At 39.7% G+C, this 17,064-nt stretch overlaps 2 protein-coding genes across 2 annotated transcripts in view; one reads left to right on the top strand and one right to left on the bottom strand.

The window, feature by feature from the left end:
• Positions 1 to 3,231: 3,231 nt before the first annotated feature.
• On the top strand, positions 3,232 to 8,910 carry C3H5orf58 (chromosome 3 C5orf58 homolog). The gene is made up of 2 exons (XM_065873739.1): positions 3,232 to 3,325; positions 8,759 to 8,910. The coding sequence occupies exons 1-2, from the start codon at positions 3,232 to 3,234 to the stop codon at positions 8,908 to 8,910; spliced, it is 246 nt and encodes an 81-aa protein (XP_065729811.1).
• Positions 8,911 to 11,789: 2,879 nt separating this feature from the next.
• The window catches only part of LCP2 (lymphocyte cytosolic protein 2), a 42,980-nt gene continuing 37,705 nt past the window's right edge, over positions 11,790 to 17,064 (bottom strand). The window contains exons 18-21 of the mRNA XM_065874737.1: positions 15,868 to 15,962; positions 15,182 to 15,259; positions 13,481 to 13,636; positions 11,790 to 11,912 (exon numbers count right to left, since the gene is read on the bottom strand). Of these exons, the coding sequence (XP_065730809.1) occupies positions 11,790 to 11,912; positions 13,481 to 13,636; positions 15,182 to 15,259; positions 15,868 to 15,962 (452 nt within the window). The remainder of the gene's footprint in view (positions 11,913 to 13,480; positions 13,637 to 15,181; positions 15,260 to 15,867; positions 15,963 to 17,064) is intronic.

Below are 17,064 nucleotides of genomic sequence, written 5' to 3' on the forward strand. Positions count from 1 at the left end.
TTAGAGTTATTCCCCATCCAACTCTTTCAATTTTTCTGACTACATCAAGAAGAAAGTCTCAGTTTGTACTAGACTATCTTTAACATTTCTCTAATACTTAAAAACCCATTTTAACAAAGAATTTCAGGCTTCAGGATCACAGCCATTGAGAAGCAAGAAATATCTAAATGATTAAAAACGTTTCATTTTCATTGTCTTTATTTTTCCCATTCCCTTCTGCTTAAATTTTATTTCATTCACATTGATGATATAAAAAATTTTAAGTAGATTTAAATGTTAAAGGGAAGTAAATTTAAAGCATTAAGGTAATAACGTAGGTGGTACACAGCAAGGGCAACCAATCATAACAGTGGCCCAATAATGAGCGAAATTTAGAAAACACTGATCAGGCCCGTCTCTCTCATAAGGAAACGGATGAGTAAAATGAGATTCAGAGAAAAGAAGTTACTCTTTTCCAAGATCACATAGCTAGCTATCCTTAGGACTGAAGTTCAGTCTTTCTGTGCCGCTGTTCATTTATCTAACTCTGCATCAGACAAACTCTAGTCTTAAACTGAAGATAATTGGATATAAAATAAAAACAGACTATGTGTTGAAGGTTGTTGGCAAGGGACTGGTTGAAGAGGATGATGAGTGTTACAAGGGAGACTTAGTGAAGGCAGACTTGTATAGAACCTGGTGCTGGAGTGCATCAAGTCTAAGGCAATTCCCGAGGGTGTCGCGACAGCGATTCCTCTTGGAATCCAGCAGAGATGGCTTGAATCCCAACTTCTCCACTTGGCAAGAGACCAGTGTACACCTCTCAGCTCATCTGTACAGATTTATAGGAATGATAATAGCTAACATTTATGGGGCACATCATCTGCCAAGCCCAATGTGATGCATTATCTCACTTAACCTTCAAAAGAAGACAGAAAGCAGCTATTATTACCCTCATAAGATAGCTGAGGACATCTACAGCTAAACCAGCAACGGAGTAGAATTCAAGCCCAAGCAGTTTCAGTCCAGAGTCTGACCTTAACCACAATCCTATTCTGTGAAAATTAAACACAAACAAGGGCTGCAAAGCACCTAACCAGGTGCCTGGCACATAGGCGGCAAAATGCCTTTCAACTCTCCCTCTCTGCCCATGCAGTAGTGCTAGTCACATCCTGCTTGGCATCCAGAACCTTCTCTGCAGAGGCCTAGCCAGGGACTACAACTCCCAGGATGCACCAGGCAGAGAAACTGGCCAATCAGGAAGCCCGGTCTCACTTCCACTGCCGGCTCTCCCCACTTAGCAGCCAGAACTTTGGTGACGGCTGGCGCGGTAGGTACCGACGGGGTCAGTGTTGTGGGCTGCCCAGAGTTACCAGATTTTAAATAATCTTAATTCAGTTTTGGTGTGTGGGCTGGAGGTGAAGACCGTTGACATGTCCAGGCTGCCTCAGGTTCCATCTTCAGCCGCCAAGAGGGGCGGGTCGCCAGGTCTCCTAGCCCGTGGCTAAGAGCCCGGTTTCCTCAAAGACATCGTCATCTGTCGGGTCAAGAAGGAGCGGTTGTCTGGGCGGCTCCAGGGAGGGCCGGTGGTCAAGGCTGCTGTGCACGTTTCGCGTTATCCTGAACAGATTTGGGAGCCTGAGGACTGCGGAAACTTCGAGGTTGCCTCTGGCTCCATCTTCAGGCCCCAGCCTGTGGCCCCCTAGGGCGTGGGGCTCCTCACGCGGGTCACGCCGAGGAGAGGACTTGGCCTTTGGAAGGAAAACTTAAGGGATAATAATCGCTCCTCAGGGGGAGGGCCTGGCCTCCTGGCCTCTGGCCCCGGGTTAGTGCCTAAGCTGCGTTCCTGCCTTCAGTGTGGTATCGTGGCTTCCGACCCCCTATTCCCTTGGCCCCCCGAGCCTGGTCTCCACTTCCCACCTCCCGGGGAAGCACTGTTTGACCAGCCTCTCCTTTCTCTGAGTGATATCCTGACCGAGCTCCCTGGGGAAGGCTTGACCAGCTCTGGCCTCGCTCTGGTCCACTAGGGTCCCCTTGCCACTCTGGCCTCTGACCCCACCCCACCTACGGGCACCTGAGGGTCCTGGATAACCTGACCCCAGAGTGGAGAGGGTCAACTTTCTTGGGCATTTCTCCATCCATTTAGTTACTTACCTCTTGGTTTTTACTTGTATTTTATTTTTACCTTCATATCTTTAAGGTTCTTTAATCCCCACCCTACCTCCTTTATTTTTTTTATCATCTTTCCTTTCTCCTCAAACCTGGGTCTTTGGCTTTGCCATACCCAAGTAAGATAGCTGCCGTTCCATTTTCAGTGCCTAGGGGCTTGTAGGTGGATGCGAAGTGTAGTTTTTTCATTGTCTGGAGATGAAAAAAATGTATTTCCTTTACAGTGGCTCTGAAGTGAGTGAAATAGGATAAATACCCCTGACTCAGGAAAAGGCAGAGGCAAGGAATTGATTTCAAGGTTAGTTTGTTTTCAATTTTTGGACAAGCAGCCTCACGCGTAACTGCCCACCTTCTGGAGCTGTGTGCACTAAGTGTGGTTTATTCAAGTTATTTCGAGATATTTGAATGGCTAAGGTTAGTTTCTAGTGAATCACCTAGAAACATCTCTATATATTTTTATCTGACACAATTGGCTACATATATGTACTTTATATATAACATAGTAACACGTTGATTTACACATTTCAGCTAAATTAAAATGTGTGTTGCCCTAAATCCCAAAGCTAAAATAGAAGTGGCCATGTTGCCATCTTTGTAGTCAAGGAATTATAATCAAATCTTATTTTAAGCTTTACTGTGTACTTAAAGAAACCATGTACGGACCCTGTCATTCAAGCATAAGCTAGAAAAAGATGCTGACTTACATAAACAAAATTAGAGAAGATCTTATATGAAATTGCTAAATTGTAAGGTAGCTTATAAGTGCTGAGGCTTTCTGAAACGGGGACATCTGCATTTCCATTGTAAGGGCCCCATCTTGTGGATATGGTTTGATTAAAGAAGACACCTCATCCTAAGAATTCCAGTTACAGGTGTTTTCAGTTGGAAAAATATTAAGTTGATTCCTTCATATGTTAGAATTCTAGCCATTATAGTCTCTCTAAAGAGACTATAATTTCACAAATATTTTAGTTCTGAAATAACAGATTTTTCCTTTCAGAAATGCTGAAAATTTAAGTATTTTTAAAGTATACACAAATACTCCTGATTTATACACTGTTTTTGTTTCTCTTTTAAAATCAGATGTCTGACAATAATGTTACCAACCATAAGCTAACTGTGGAAGCCATAATTAAAAATATTAACAGAATTTCTTTGGAGTTGAAGAAAATGAAAGGTAAGTATGGAATCACTGGATTAAAATGTTTGCATGTCATTGTTATAAAATAAATAGTAGAGTCAATTTGTGCTTCTGCTGGGGCAAAACTGAATTTTGCCAACTAATTAGGATTTTTCTATTTCTTGAGAAATGCTTACACTGTAATATGAACTAGATCTCTGAAGATGCATTATGTTTGAGCATTGACCTGGACGTTAGCAGACTTGAATTTTCATCCCTGAATCCCTTAATCATTACTAAGCCCCTAAAGTTCCCTCCAAGTCAAAACTTGTAAGTTTGCTTGATTGTGTGAATTAATGGTTCTAGTAGGATTAGATCTTATCGGTTATGATGTTTAGTCACTCCCCTTAGAGACATATTCTGTATTTTTATCCCAGGCATGTAAAATTTCCGTGAGTGAATATTTCACCTGTTCTTTTTTTTTTTTTTTTTTGGTAAAAGTTCAGTCAGGCTCTTTATTTATTTATTTTTTTTTAAACATCTTTATTAGGGTATAATTGCTTTACAATGGTGTGTTAGTTTCTGCTTTATAACAAAGTGAATCAGCTATTCATATACATATGTTCCCATATGTCTTCCCTCTTGCGTCTCCCTCCCTCCCACTCTCCCCATCCCACCCTTCCAGGCTGTCACAAAGCACCGAGCTAATATCCCTGTGCCTTGCGGCTGCTTCCCCCCAGCTATCTACCTTACTACGTTTGTTAGTGTATATATGTCCATGACTCTCTCTCGCCCTGTCAAAACTCACCCTTCCCCCTCCCCATACCCTCAAGTCCGTTCTCCAGTAGGTCTGCGTCTTTATTCCTATCTTACCCCTAGGTTCTTCATGACATTTTTTTCCCTTAAATTCCATATATATGTGTTAGCATACGGTATTTGTCTTTTTCTTTCTGACTTACTTCACTCTGTATGACAGACTCTAGGTCTATCCATCTCATTACAAATAGCTCAATTTCATTTCTTTTTAAGGCTGAGTAATATTCCATTGTGTATATGTGCCACATCTTCTTTATCCATTCATCCGATGATGGGCGCTTAGGTTGTTTCCATGTCCTGGCTATTGTAAATAGAGCTGCAATGAACATTTTGGTACATGACTCTTTTTGAATTTTGGTTTTCTCAGGGTATATGCCAAGTAGTGGGATTGCTGGGTCATATGGTAATTCTATTTGTAGTTTTTTAAGGAACCTCCATACTGTTCTCCACAGTGGCTGAACCAATTCACATTCCCACCAGCATTCACCTGTTCTTGACCAAACATTTCCTATGTTGGGAAACTCTCTATATCACCAGTCAATCTATTCCTTCTTAGACAATTCCTCTTCATGGACTAGCTGAAATCTTTTTCCCTATTTCTTTCATCCATTGGTCCTATTTCTAACCATGAAAACCACTGAATATGTAGTGGTTATTCTTATGAAAACCTTTGGTATTTGAAGACATTCTCTGTGTCAGTTATGAGACCTTCCTACAAGTAACAAAATACCAATTTAACATGGCTTATACAATATGGAAGATAATAAGAAGATTCCAAGGTTGGGCAGCCCTAAAGCTAACTCAGAGTTTTAAAGACTTCATCAGGTACTAGGTTCTTTCCATATTTCTGCTCTGTTATGTTCACTCTGTTTGTCACTTCTCAGGGTCATTACCTGCGGACATGACCATATACAGACACTGTCTTTGCCTGTGTCTCTTTTTTTTTTGCGGTACGCGGGCCTCTCACTGCTGTGGCCTCTCCCGTTGCGGAGCACAGGCTCCGGACATGCAGGCTCAGCAGCCGTGGCTCACGGGCCCAGCCGCTCCGCGGCATGTGGTATCTTCCCAGACCGGGGCATGAACCCGTGTCCCCTGCATCGGCAGGCGGACTCTCAACCTCTGCGCCACCAGGGAAGCCCTGCCTGTGTCTCTTATATAAGCCTTTCTCCAGATCCCTCCAGCACATTTCCCCTTTCCTTTCTTTGGCCAGATTTGTGCCACATGTGTATCCTACAGCAGCCACCACCAAGGGGAACAGAACAATTTGGACCAGTCAGGACTTACTGCTGGTGCTGGGGAAAGAATCACCTCGAGTGCAATCAAGTTGTGCCCCCAGGAAGAAGAGGGGAGTGGCTGTTACTTAGGCACCGAATAGTGAGTGCCTGTTATGCTTTTCCTATGTGTTCTCCCAAGCATTTCCCAGACTTTGATCTGGGAACACTGCTGTCTCAGAAGATGTTAGTAGATGGTGTGCAATAAAAACGGAGTCCATCAACTGATGATCGGATAAGTTTGGGCGGGGCTTTATGCTATGTAATTCTCTCACAAATTCACAGTACATATTAAGAGAGGCTGTGAGGAGTCTGATATAAAGGAATCGGGTTAGCGCTGCTTAATTCATCATCTCTCAAAACCAATCTAAACACTACGGCAAGGATTAGGTTTCTAAAATGTAAATCTGCTGAAGATGCTCGTTGGCTCACCATTGTCCTCAGGATGAAGTCCAGACCTCCTAGAATGGACTGTAAGACCTTGAGATCAGGCCCTGCCTACCTCTCCAGTCTGTTACCTCATTCTTTATTCCCTGCACGTTCTGTGTTCCAGTCACATTGAACTATCTGCATATCTGCACGTTTGCTCTTTTTTGTGCCCGTGCCTTAACACCTCCTCCTGCAATGCCTACTCTTGCACCCCTACCTCCACCGCACCAGGTTAACTGCTACTTATTAGTCAAGGTTGCTTACAGTGGAAAACTTTTTTTTAAACCAGTATATCATCTCTTCTACCTTTTCATATTACCTATCACACTGTATTGTAATTGAATGTCTACTTACTTTTCTTATCCCTGCTCATCTGTAAGTTCCTTAAGGGTATTCCTAGCACTTAACACAGTGCCTTTATATAATAGGCTCTTGAAAAACATTGATTAAATGAATAATTGGTTCCGGATGCTTGCACTCATGTAAAACAATTACAGAAGCTTTAGATTCTTCTCAAACTTTATTATCTAACTGTTCTGGTTTGGGGATTATTCTTTCGTGAAGTAAAATAAAATAAATATGATCAATGTGTTTCTGGAAAGTTGTGGGGTAGGGCAGGCAGTGAAGATACAAGACTTGTAGAGCTAGACTAGGAAGGTAGACTTCTGGTAAACAGGGAAGATTAAACAAACACTGTTATCCCCACCTTCTCCCAAAAGTAATAATATCAATAGCTAACACTTATAGCATTTACCATAATCCAGATACTCTTCCAAGAGCTCTACATAAATGGACTCAATCGTCATAACAACCTTATGAGGTAGGAAATAATACCATTGGCATTTACAGATACAGAAACAGATATAGAGAGGTTAACTAACTTTCCCAGAGTTACACAACTAGTCACTGGTAGACCTGAGATTTAAATTTAAAGTCCTACAAGTTGAGGAAAAGAGTAGTACTAAAAACAAGGGTCTTAAGACAAAGTTTACATATTGAGTTACAAGACCCACAGTGGGGAAACCCACTTGGCTACAAGACATTGGCAGCCAGATTTATACCCTCAAACAGATTTTTCTTTCAGGAATCAGACCAGCCTAAGAGAAAAGACCTAAAGATACTGATAGCAGAGGTTCCTCCGACAAAACACCCAACCAGATCACCCCACAATATAGACCACCACGGGCAAAGAACTTCCAATTGTCTTTTTAGTACCATAGTCTTAAATACGAGCAGACAAGTATGGAAAACAGATATTTGAGGAAAGCATCTAATGGGAAAAGCAGAGACAAAACCAATAAATAGATTCAATCAACGGGGAAGAAACAGATTAAACTCCAAGAAACTATCATTAATATCCACAGAGAAGTAGGAGAAGATGCTATGTTCATGAAAAAGGAACAGGATACTATAAAAAATATTTAGAGAACAAAGTTAAAAGTGTGGCATAGAAATAAACTCTGGAGAAGGGTTTAAGGATAAAATGAAGAAAACTCGAGTGTAGAGCAAAAACACAGACAAGGAAGTCCAACATCCAATAAATAGGAGTTCTAGAAAGAAAGAACATAGACAATGGATGGGGAGGAAGTCATTAAAGAAATAATCCGAGAAAAATTTCCAGAGCTGAAGGATATGATTTTTTACAATGAAAGAGCCCATCACAGTAGATTGAAAATAGACCCATACTAAAAAACAATAGTACAAAATTTCAGAACACTGGAAGAAAAAAAGATTCTTAAATCTTCTAAAGAGAAACAATGATTAAGAATTAGAATTGTATGAAATTTCTCCATAGAAACACTGGAAGCTAAAAGAAAATGCAGCAATGCCTTTGGAAATCTGAAGAAACATGATGTCCAACCTAGATTTCTGTAGCCAGTCAATCTATTAAGCATTGGTGTAGAGAGAGAAATTTTCAGATATAAATTTCCCCACCTCAGGAAGTTACCTAGGTTGCATTCCACCAAACAAAGGAGTAGACCAAAAAAAGAGAGACCTGAGATTCTGGAAAAAGATATTCCACATAAGGGAGGGGTGAAAGGAGACCCTAGGATAATGGTGAAGGGAGTTTCCAAGATGTGATCTGTACAGCAGTGCTAGAGAGCTGTCAGTCCAGACTAGAGCTGATCAGACAGCTCTAGGAGAGGAGAGGCTTTCAACAATAGAATAGTCAAGGCACTTGACTATACTGAGAGGAGATTTACCCAACTGCAGAAATTTGGGGTATATTCATGATAACTAAGCAATGAAAAAAGGAAACAATTATTAACTGTGGTTAAGTGGTAGCTTGCAGGAAGGGAAACATGTAAGACTCAGCTGTAAAGATTATATAATCAAGAAAAATGTAAACATTAAATAATTGAGCTAAGAAAAATTGTCCCTCAGGTCCAGTGGGGGAATGGGTATAAGTGAAAAGAGCTATATCTTAATCTTCTGTGGTCAGAAGCAAATAGATAATACCTAAAATTGAAAAAGAAATATGCATGCCATTTAGAGATCTGGAGGTTAAATACCACCCCTCCCAAAACAAACAAACAAACACAGAAGAGAACCACAAAAGCAACAAAAACAAAATGGGCTCCAAAAAAGTTAAAAGTCGTTGCCTCTGGGAGAATAGGAGCTGCTATTTTTTGCAACATGCCTTATTTGATTCTTTATACTATGTGCATGTATAACAGATAAAAATAGTAATTTAAAAAATACATAAATCTGCATAAATCAAATTGCAATTTAGTTAAGATAACTGACAATTTGAGCTAAAGAGCCCTTCTAGTAAGTTTCTATATCATGCTTATTTTGTAGTATATAAATTTGACTCTAAGTCAAAATTGGGCACATCTAAATTGTGGTTTGAGCAATAATCACTTAAAAGAAAGCTAAATTAAGAATTAGGAAACAGCTCCTTAAAGTAATAATAGTTGCCCATGACATATGTGCTACAATATAATGTCTTCTATTATTTTGTTTTACACAGAGCTCTCCCAGTTACTGCTTTGTGACCTTACCCTATGTTTTAGTCATCCTGTGAAGACGGATGATTTAAAGGAAACAGAAAGAAACAACCCCCTCTTTGAAGAGTCTAAAATGTCAGATGTATCTCTTGCTTCTAACAGTTTTTTAATCTGATATTTATTTGTTGTGAATTTATAACTTTTTATTGTTGAATTAACACATACCTAGGAGAATTGAGTTTACTAATATATTTAATATAATAAAATAAAAATATGTTGAGTTGTAAAGAATCATTTCATGCTCTTGAAGACTGTTATTTTCTTGTTTTAATGTTTCAAGGAATGGCTAATTTATTTCATTAATGGCAAGAATATGACATAGGAAATTGGCCATGAGGCATTGCTTATCCTTTACCCTATGCCTGAATGTGGCTTAGGTTGAAAGAGAGTTACTAAATTATAAATGTATGGTATGACTTTATATTAATCAGATCTCTCCTGGTAGCAAGTGCCAAAAGCAACTCAAGCTAGCTGAAGCGTTTATTGGGTCATGTGACTTGGAAGTCCATGGTTGGGATAGATTTCAGGGCCTCCACTAATTCATCAGATGTCTCTATCCTGGTTCTGTTTCTGTACATTGGCCTCATCCTCTCCTATTAAAAGCTGATTTCCTCCATGTGCCAGGTAGAAGGGGGTAGAGGTATGGTAGACAACTCCAGGTGTACAGCATTATCTTTCGGGGATCCCAGAGGAAAGAGATCTTCTCTGTCTCAGTGTTTAACATTCCAGAGAAAGATCCTGATTGGCCCAGCTTTGATTAAGATGGGTCCTGAGCAGCTGTGTTTGGTGAGGCTGGTATCTCATGCCAGGGTCTGTAGCAAAGGAGAGACCCCACCAAAAGAACAGAGTTGCCATGGCCTGAAGAAGGGGAGAAAGAATGCTAGTCATAAAAACATCAGATACCACTCATTTCAGTCACTGAAGTGGAATAGGTTTTAGTTTTAGGATACCTTTATTCTAAAACTTCCTAATTTCTGTCCCTTTCCACCAATGAAAACTTAAAATAATAAGCGTTTACCTTGTAAACATAATTCACTACTATATAGTTGCTTTGAATTCTACCATGTCCTTCATTTTAGATAATTTTGAACATAAAGTATAGAATACCATGAAGCAAGACACAAGGTCAGCAGAACTTGTAGCGTTTTCTATCCTCATTACCCAGCACCTAGCTCAGTGCACAGAATAGGCATGACATAAACGCTTGTTGAATATTCTATTGAATAAATAGGTAAATGAATGCAAGATTTTCAGCTCTAGAATTCCTGAGTTCTGGACCCTAATGTGAGAATTTCCAGTTTCTAAGGATGAAGTTTTGTGAAGCATCCTTTTTATCATCATTGATTAAAAGTCTCCACATGCTCTTTATCTTAGCAAATCGTGCCAGTGGTCTTTCTATTCGCTCATGAAAGTGAAGATGCAAGATATTCTTTGTGACTCAGAAAACTCCTAGGTTAAACAGAGAAGCCAAATATTTTTGTTAATAAAAGTTTTGGGGACTTCCCTGGTGGCGCAGTGGTTAAGAATCCACCTGCCAACGCAGAGGACATGGGTTCAAGCCCTGGTCCGGGAAGATCCCACATGCCGCGGAGCAACTAAGCCCGTGCGCCGTAACTACTGAGCCTGTGCTCTAGAGCCTGCGGGCCACAACTACTGAGCCCCCGTGCCACAACTACTGAAGCCTGTGTGACACAACTACTTAAGCCCGCATGCCTAGAGCCCATGCTTCACAACAAGAGAAGCCACTGCAATGAGAAGCCCGCACACCACTACAAAGAGAAGCCCCCACTCACCGCAACTAGAGGAAGCCTGCGCACAGCAACTAAGACCCAACGCAGCCAAAAATAAGTAAATTACTTTTTTAAAAAGTTTTGGAATAACAACAAAGGCCTCAAAGGGGAAAACTTAACTAAATGCGAGGTTTTCATTTTGTGAAATGCCTACTACTTTTTGTTAAATGAGATATGTAGGTTGAAGGAAAGAAGTGAATTGCTTTGAAGAATTTAAAGCCTTTTGGGGAAGGGTGAAGAGAGGGCTTTATGACAGTTGTCAGGGGGATAAAAATAGAAAAAAGGTATCTAATTGGAAAGTCTGATCAAATTTTTCCGTGTCTATATACATTGCTTTTTCATCTTCCCAGGAAGACTTTGGTAAAAATCTACATCACTTGATGATGCTTTTGGAGTTGGGTAGGGGTGGAGGAGGTAGGGTGTGGGTGTCAGTTGTGATGAAATTAAATCCGGGTGTATATGACACCAAAGCCTCATCTCTAAATTTAAAATGTTTTCTTTTGGTATTTGTTGCTTAAATTTGCTTTATAACAGAAAAATAATAGTGTGAATGAAATAAAGTCAACAAAGTTGTTTTAGGAACCAAAAAGTGAAGCAAAAGGCAAATTAATTTTAATTCCAGGAAGTTATCCCAACTGCAGTTATCTTTTTCATTAAAAAAGTATACAAAAATCCCCCCAGCAAAAACACCAAATAAGTATGAAACACTTTTGAAGCCTCTTAAATTATTGCTCTTGAGAAATTAACTTTTAGTAATTTTCAAATTATACATATAAAACTGATGATTGCTTTGAATGGTAAAGGATGGGCTATTTAAAAAATCAGTTTTACGTGTTACCAAAAACTATTACCATTTCAGTGTTTCGAAAGTCACCCCAAATTGTTTCTGTAAGTATGTAAACTACTGTACGTGGAAATGGGTGTTCAAATACACATCCTTTTAAAATGAATTACAGTGCACTACTGGACTTCAAGTGTGAACATTATTACTCATGCACTTTGCAAATATTGAAGAAGAATAAATAAATTATGGGATCTTCGACAGTCTTCATTTCAAACACTTTCTTAAGGGAAAGGACAAAACCTTTGTGTTGGTGTTGAGGGGTTCAAATCGTCCCTGAGTGTTTGATGGTTCACCAAGGTTGATTGATCTTCCCAGGCTGGGACAGAGGCAGGAGGAAGGTTCATTTGCTTGGCTAACTTGCTAGGGATAACCTGCAGAATACGTTAATGTGCACTGGTATCTGGAACCTCGGTTCTTCCCATCAATGAGCAGAAGTGGCATTTTCCTGAAGTAGTCGATAATATCTGACACAGACAGAAAGTCCTGAAAGATTCAAATTAGGGAGAGAAATCAACATTGGAATAGGTAGTGTGAATTTCACTCTCAGTTTTTTTTATCTGCATAATATCCTACCTCTTGAAGTATGAGGATTATGGGGAAAAAACATGTAAACTTTGGCAAATAGTTTAATGATTTCTGCTATAGAACTTTGAAAAAAATAATTCCTCACCAATATCCAGCAAACCTTGGATAAAAGACAAATATGTATTTAGTTATATATATTTTTAACCTCATATAGGAAATTATATATATTATAGAGATAGAGAGAGGGAGAGAGGGAGACAGGGAGAGTCTAATTATGATAGCCTTACCTTAGGATCATTCTATCCGTGGTTTGGTTTTGGTTTTTGTATCCCTACTTTACTCTAAATCACGAACAATGTTAGGAGGTATAAGGAATCAGGAAGTCAGACAGCATTGCCGGTGTCTGAAGATGCATAATAGTTCCTTCGTGATCTCTGCCGTGTCCCCACTGCCACCTCCACACTCACTTGCTCTGTAGCAAGTCTTTGCATTCATTACCTGGATCACCCTATCCCTGATGGTCAGACTGGGAAACCCCCATCCATCCATCTAGATATGGGTCAGAGGTCACTTGGTACCCCAGACAGAGTTATGCACTTCCTCCAAGACTACTCTGCTAGGTGCCTCCCTCCAGGGCAACTGCAATGAGTGGTTTGTATTTGTGTGTTTCCACACTAGACCAATAGAAGTCCTGGAGGGCAGACATCTGTGCTTCTATAGGACCTATGCAGCTCTACCCATGCTGAACCAGTGATTCAAACATGTGACCAAAATCATGTGGGGTTTTTTTTCTACTGGTTTACACTACCATAACTTAAAAATATTTGGAGTGAAGTGGAAGTTATGGGTATGTTGTTTCTCATTCTGGAAATGTTTGATTCAGCTGATCCTCCTCCTGGAAATTTGAACTTAAAGAACATGTTTGGGACATTAAGTTTAGCTATCGTTTCCTTTGCAAAAAGCAGCCGGGAAAGGTTTCCTTCACACCAGCTGTGTTAACTACCCCAAAAGCGACTAGCATAAGCCTTGGAAAAATAGAGGAAAATGTCTTTGGCAATCTGGCCACCTTCATTGGCCTTACTTCCATTTTTCGTAAGCAGTGACCCAAGTCATTTTTCCAGATGTCCATTTAAGACACAGCCCTATAAATACACTGTAATCTTACGTTAAAATTATTAAGTCACAGGGGTGACTTAATTCACCTCTGTGTCACAGAAGGGACTTGCCTTTGGCACCGTCTAACTGGATTTTTAAATTTAAAATTTAAATGCTAACATACATATATTTTTAAAGTTATACATGTGATTTTATACTATTTGGAATAAAAGATATAAGTAGCAGAGGTAGATACTGTTACCATTTTATTTCCTTCCAGTAAATGAAGGGCTTCACCAATGTGACTTAACTCTAAAGTTGCCAGGCAGTATGGACCCCAAAAGAATGCTACAGCAAGGTTCCATGTAGGTAGGTATGCAGAGAGGCATAAATAGAGAACTGGGGGAAATTTTACAACTAGAAGTCCTTACCTCTTTCCCTCGGAGTCCAGTTCCCAACAAGTAAACTTGGCTTTCCTCCTGATAACGGATCTGGATGTTGTAAACTTTCTCTTTGTACAACACCATGAGGACGTATGGATTGGTTATTGTTTTTCTAGAGCTGTCTCTAACCAGGAAAGTGCCATCCTAAAAGGATAAATTCTTGTTATTCTGGGAGCAGCAAAAGTCAATACTCCCGTTGCCTGTGAGAGCAGTAGACAAGCCTCTAGGGATCTGGGAACCTACCAGTTGACAATTCAGTGAACATTTCGTTCCCCAAACAGCTGCAGTCCCATGTGGCATGGATTTCTTGGTTGTCAAGAAAGAGGCAGCAGAGATTATGTTAGAGAAATTTCCAAATTTCAAAGAGACCTCTTTGAAGTCTCTTGATGAAAAAGGAATCTCTTTTTCAGTAATAAAACAAATGACAGATGGTTGAGTGGATAAAGGGCCAGCAAAATAAGGACTTTATTGGTTAACTAAAGATATATCTTCCTACTGCTGAGAGCTATTTCCCTAACTCTTTCTTTCCACAGTCAAAGTCAGAAAACACCCAAATTCCTAAGAAATTTACCCGTTTTAAAACCTCATGGTATCCAGGTAGAGTGTTTCATCATCAAACACCTCAACAAAATCCAGTGTGGACCATCTGTGTTCTTACCTCCCTTTTTCTTCTGATATATACCACAATAGTATTGTGATTTGTCCTGTACTTTAAAATTTCATTCCATAAATTAGCTACATAATATTAATACTATAAAGATCTAATATCAAAATAAAATGAATTAGGAAGGACTCATTTAAATTACTCCCTCCTCCGTGTATTGAATCAGGGTAGTTCTAAATAGCCATCCATCTGCAATAATGGCTTTCCTTTGTTCTTTCTATTCCAGGTTGATTGAGTAAATTCTAGTTGGAACATCTCTGTTGAACAAATATATGTGTGGACCAGCGATTCATAGCCCTGGCTTCACTTTAGAATTTCAAGTTTTGAAGACTTCCAGAGCCCACACAGCACCCCTGACTAATTAAATCAGAATCTCTCCAAGTGAGACCAGAATCAGAATTTTTAAAGGCTCCGCAGGTGATTTAAATGTGCAGCCAAGCTTGAGGACCACTGTTGCAGTCTCGAGATGTGAAAGGTGTGAAAGAGGAAGGATCTTTTCTTTCCTGTCTCTGATATATAGATTTAAGGTTAATGTTCAGCACTGGAAGACAGGAAATCTGGTTTAAGATCTTTCATATTAAATGACAGCTAGAAATTTCTAGGGGAAAGGACAAAATATTACTGTTGTCTCTCTCAATACGGGTCCCTTCACATGGATGTGGATGGCAACTGTGTATCAAGAGGAAGATGGAACCGATAAGACATTGGAAATTTGGGGGGAAAAGAGTCTCCTTTTGATGCTGTGTGATTCCTGTGAAAAGATGGACCATTTTAGTTAATAAAATCTCCTAAGATTCTGCCAGCCAAATGACTACCTTAATTTAGATTTTTTTCCCATGGTCCTAAGAGTCTGGTAGGACACTGGTAGGTGGAAAGCTGGCACTAATTGGCCCCCTTGGTATAACAGCATGAATGGCACCCAGCAGAATTCCTAGCCCATAATTGGTACTCGGTAAAAGTCAGTTCCATTTCTTTTCTTCCATTAATATTTATAACTACTTAAAAAATAAACTTTAGCACAGTACCTGGTTTATCTTTCTAAGAGCCGCTTCTGCCTCTATTCGGGTAATATAAGAAACATACCAGTCTTCATTTAGTGAATTCTGAAAATGTAAATGTTTAAAAATGGTATAAATTTTGCAGTTACATATGTAAGTGAAAAGAAAAGCCTCCAAGTAATCATTACCGTCAGTCACCACCTCAGTTCCATGAAGTTTGAAGCATTTATTTTAATTTGAATATAGAATCATTCAGGTGAGGATAAATAGAAGATATTTTGTGTGAACTGCTTTTTTTTCATGACACTAGTTGCAAAGGTAGCAGTGAATAAGCATTTCATATATAATGAAGCCTCTAATCAGGAACGATATAAATGTAATAATTTCTTCAGTGTAGTATAATAATATATTTAATGAGAAAAAACTAGGTTAACGAGCAGTTAAGTGACTTATGCAATGTCATAAACCAAGAAACAGATGAAAAACAGGATTATTTTTCTCATCGTTTAATGCAAAACACACATTTGCTGTTGGAAGAGGAACACCAAGGGAAAAAGAACATACTATTTTTCATCTGAGTCCTCCTCTTGATTTTTTTCACTAAAAAAATTAAGACTAATAGACGATAAAAGAACAAGAGAGTATTCAATGGGAGTTTCTGATGATTTATTTCCTGGGGTGGAAATAAAATACGAACATATGCTTTATATTACCTCTCCTTCCGAAGGGGATGGCAGCTGAGGTTTGTTCGGGGCTGGCGAGGGAAAGCTCCTGCCTTCACCTCTGGGAGGTGGCCTGTTGCTAGGGCCTTCAAAAGTAGAGCATTTTGAAAGTTCATTTACTTTAAGCAATTTTTCACTTGTCATAACACATTTCCCCCCCCCCCCCCCCCGCAAAATGCCCTTGCAGTTATTCCCAGCAGTTAACATTTCAAGAAACCACAGCTTCAAATATAATTTGCAGGACTTCCCTGGCAGTCCAGTGGTTAAGACTCCATGCTCCCAATGCAGGGGGCACGGGTTCGATCCCTGGTCGGGATCCTGCATAACGCACAGCCAAAAAAATAATAATAATAAAAATAAAAAATGTCACTTGTTCGAAAGCACAGGGCTGTTCTGTAGCCAGGCCAGTGAAATTTTGAGACACTACCACACATCTGAGTGATTGCTTCATTGTGCACGTTACATATATACCACCCACGTGATGACAATGTGGTGATAAAATAATTATGTTCTCACTGTTTCCACAAAAGGAAATTTGTTACCCAAGATGAGGTGAAGTTACCTTAAGAATATTTTTAGCTTTTAGAACCAGAGTTTACTATCTGCTGTTCTTTACCAAATTTTCTACAGCGGTAGAAAGGTTCAACTTCCATAGAAAGCCCCGCCAACTATCTGATCAATCAGGAAGTCTGTGCTGGGTTCTATAAATTACCCAGCACTTGTGCTTTGCCTTCTCCAACACCTTTTTTTCTTGTTGACAGTTCCCTGAAACTTTCCAAGAGAATGTGTTTCAGGAAAGGTTTGATTTTGTTGATTTATAATTGCCAAGGCTGTCTCCTGTGTGCCAGAACAGCTGTTAAAGGCTGGGAAATTCTGTGAGTTGAATGTTCTCTTAATAATTCATGCATCATTCATCTGTTCATTCAACAGACATCTATTCAGCACTACTCTGTCCAGGCCCTGAGTAAGGCACCTGTGTATGCTACCTTTCATTCTCACAGCAGCCCCGCAAGGTGGGTATTATCTTCTTTTTTGAATATCAGGAAACAAAGGCTCAGCGAGTCTAAATAAAGCATGTGCTCTTAGTGGCAGCAGCGCCAGGACTTGAACTTTACTGTGCATAAATGAGAATTCCAGGGGGACCCAATATCACCCAGGCTCAGGAATATGCATTTAACGAGCACTCCA

Source organism: Phocoena phocoena, chromosome 3 (genome assembly GCF_963924675.1).
Source record: "Phocoena phocoena chromosome 3, mPhoPho1.1, whole genome shotgun sequence".
NCBI lineage: Eukaryota > Metazoa > Chordata > Mammalia > Artiodactyla > Phocoenidae > Phocoena > Phocoena phocoena.

What these genes read in the sequence shown, in the direction of transcription:
- C3H5orf58 (XM_065873739.1), top strand. Translation starts at nt 3,232, where the DNA reads ATGTCTGACAATAATGTTACCAACCATAAGCTAACTGTGGAAGCCATA. An exon ending in GGAGTTGAAGAAAATGAAAG is followed by an intron (nt 3,326 to 8,758) that starts GTAAGTATGGAA and finishes TGTTTTACACAG; the next exon opens with AGCTCTCCCAGTTACTGCTT.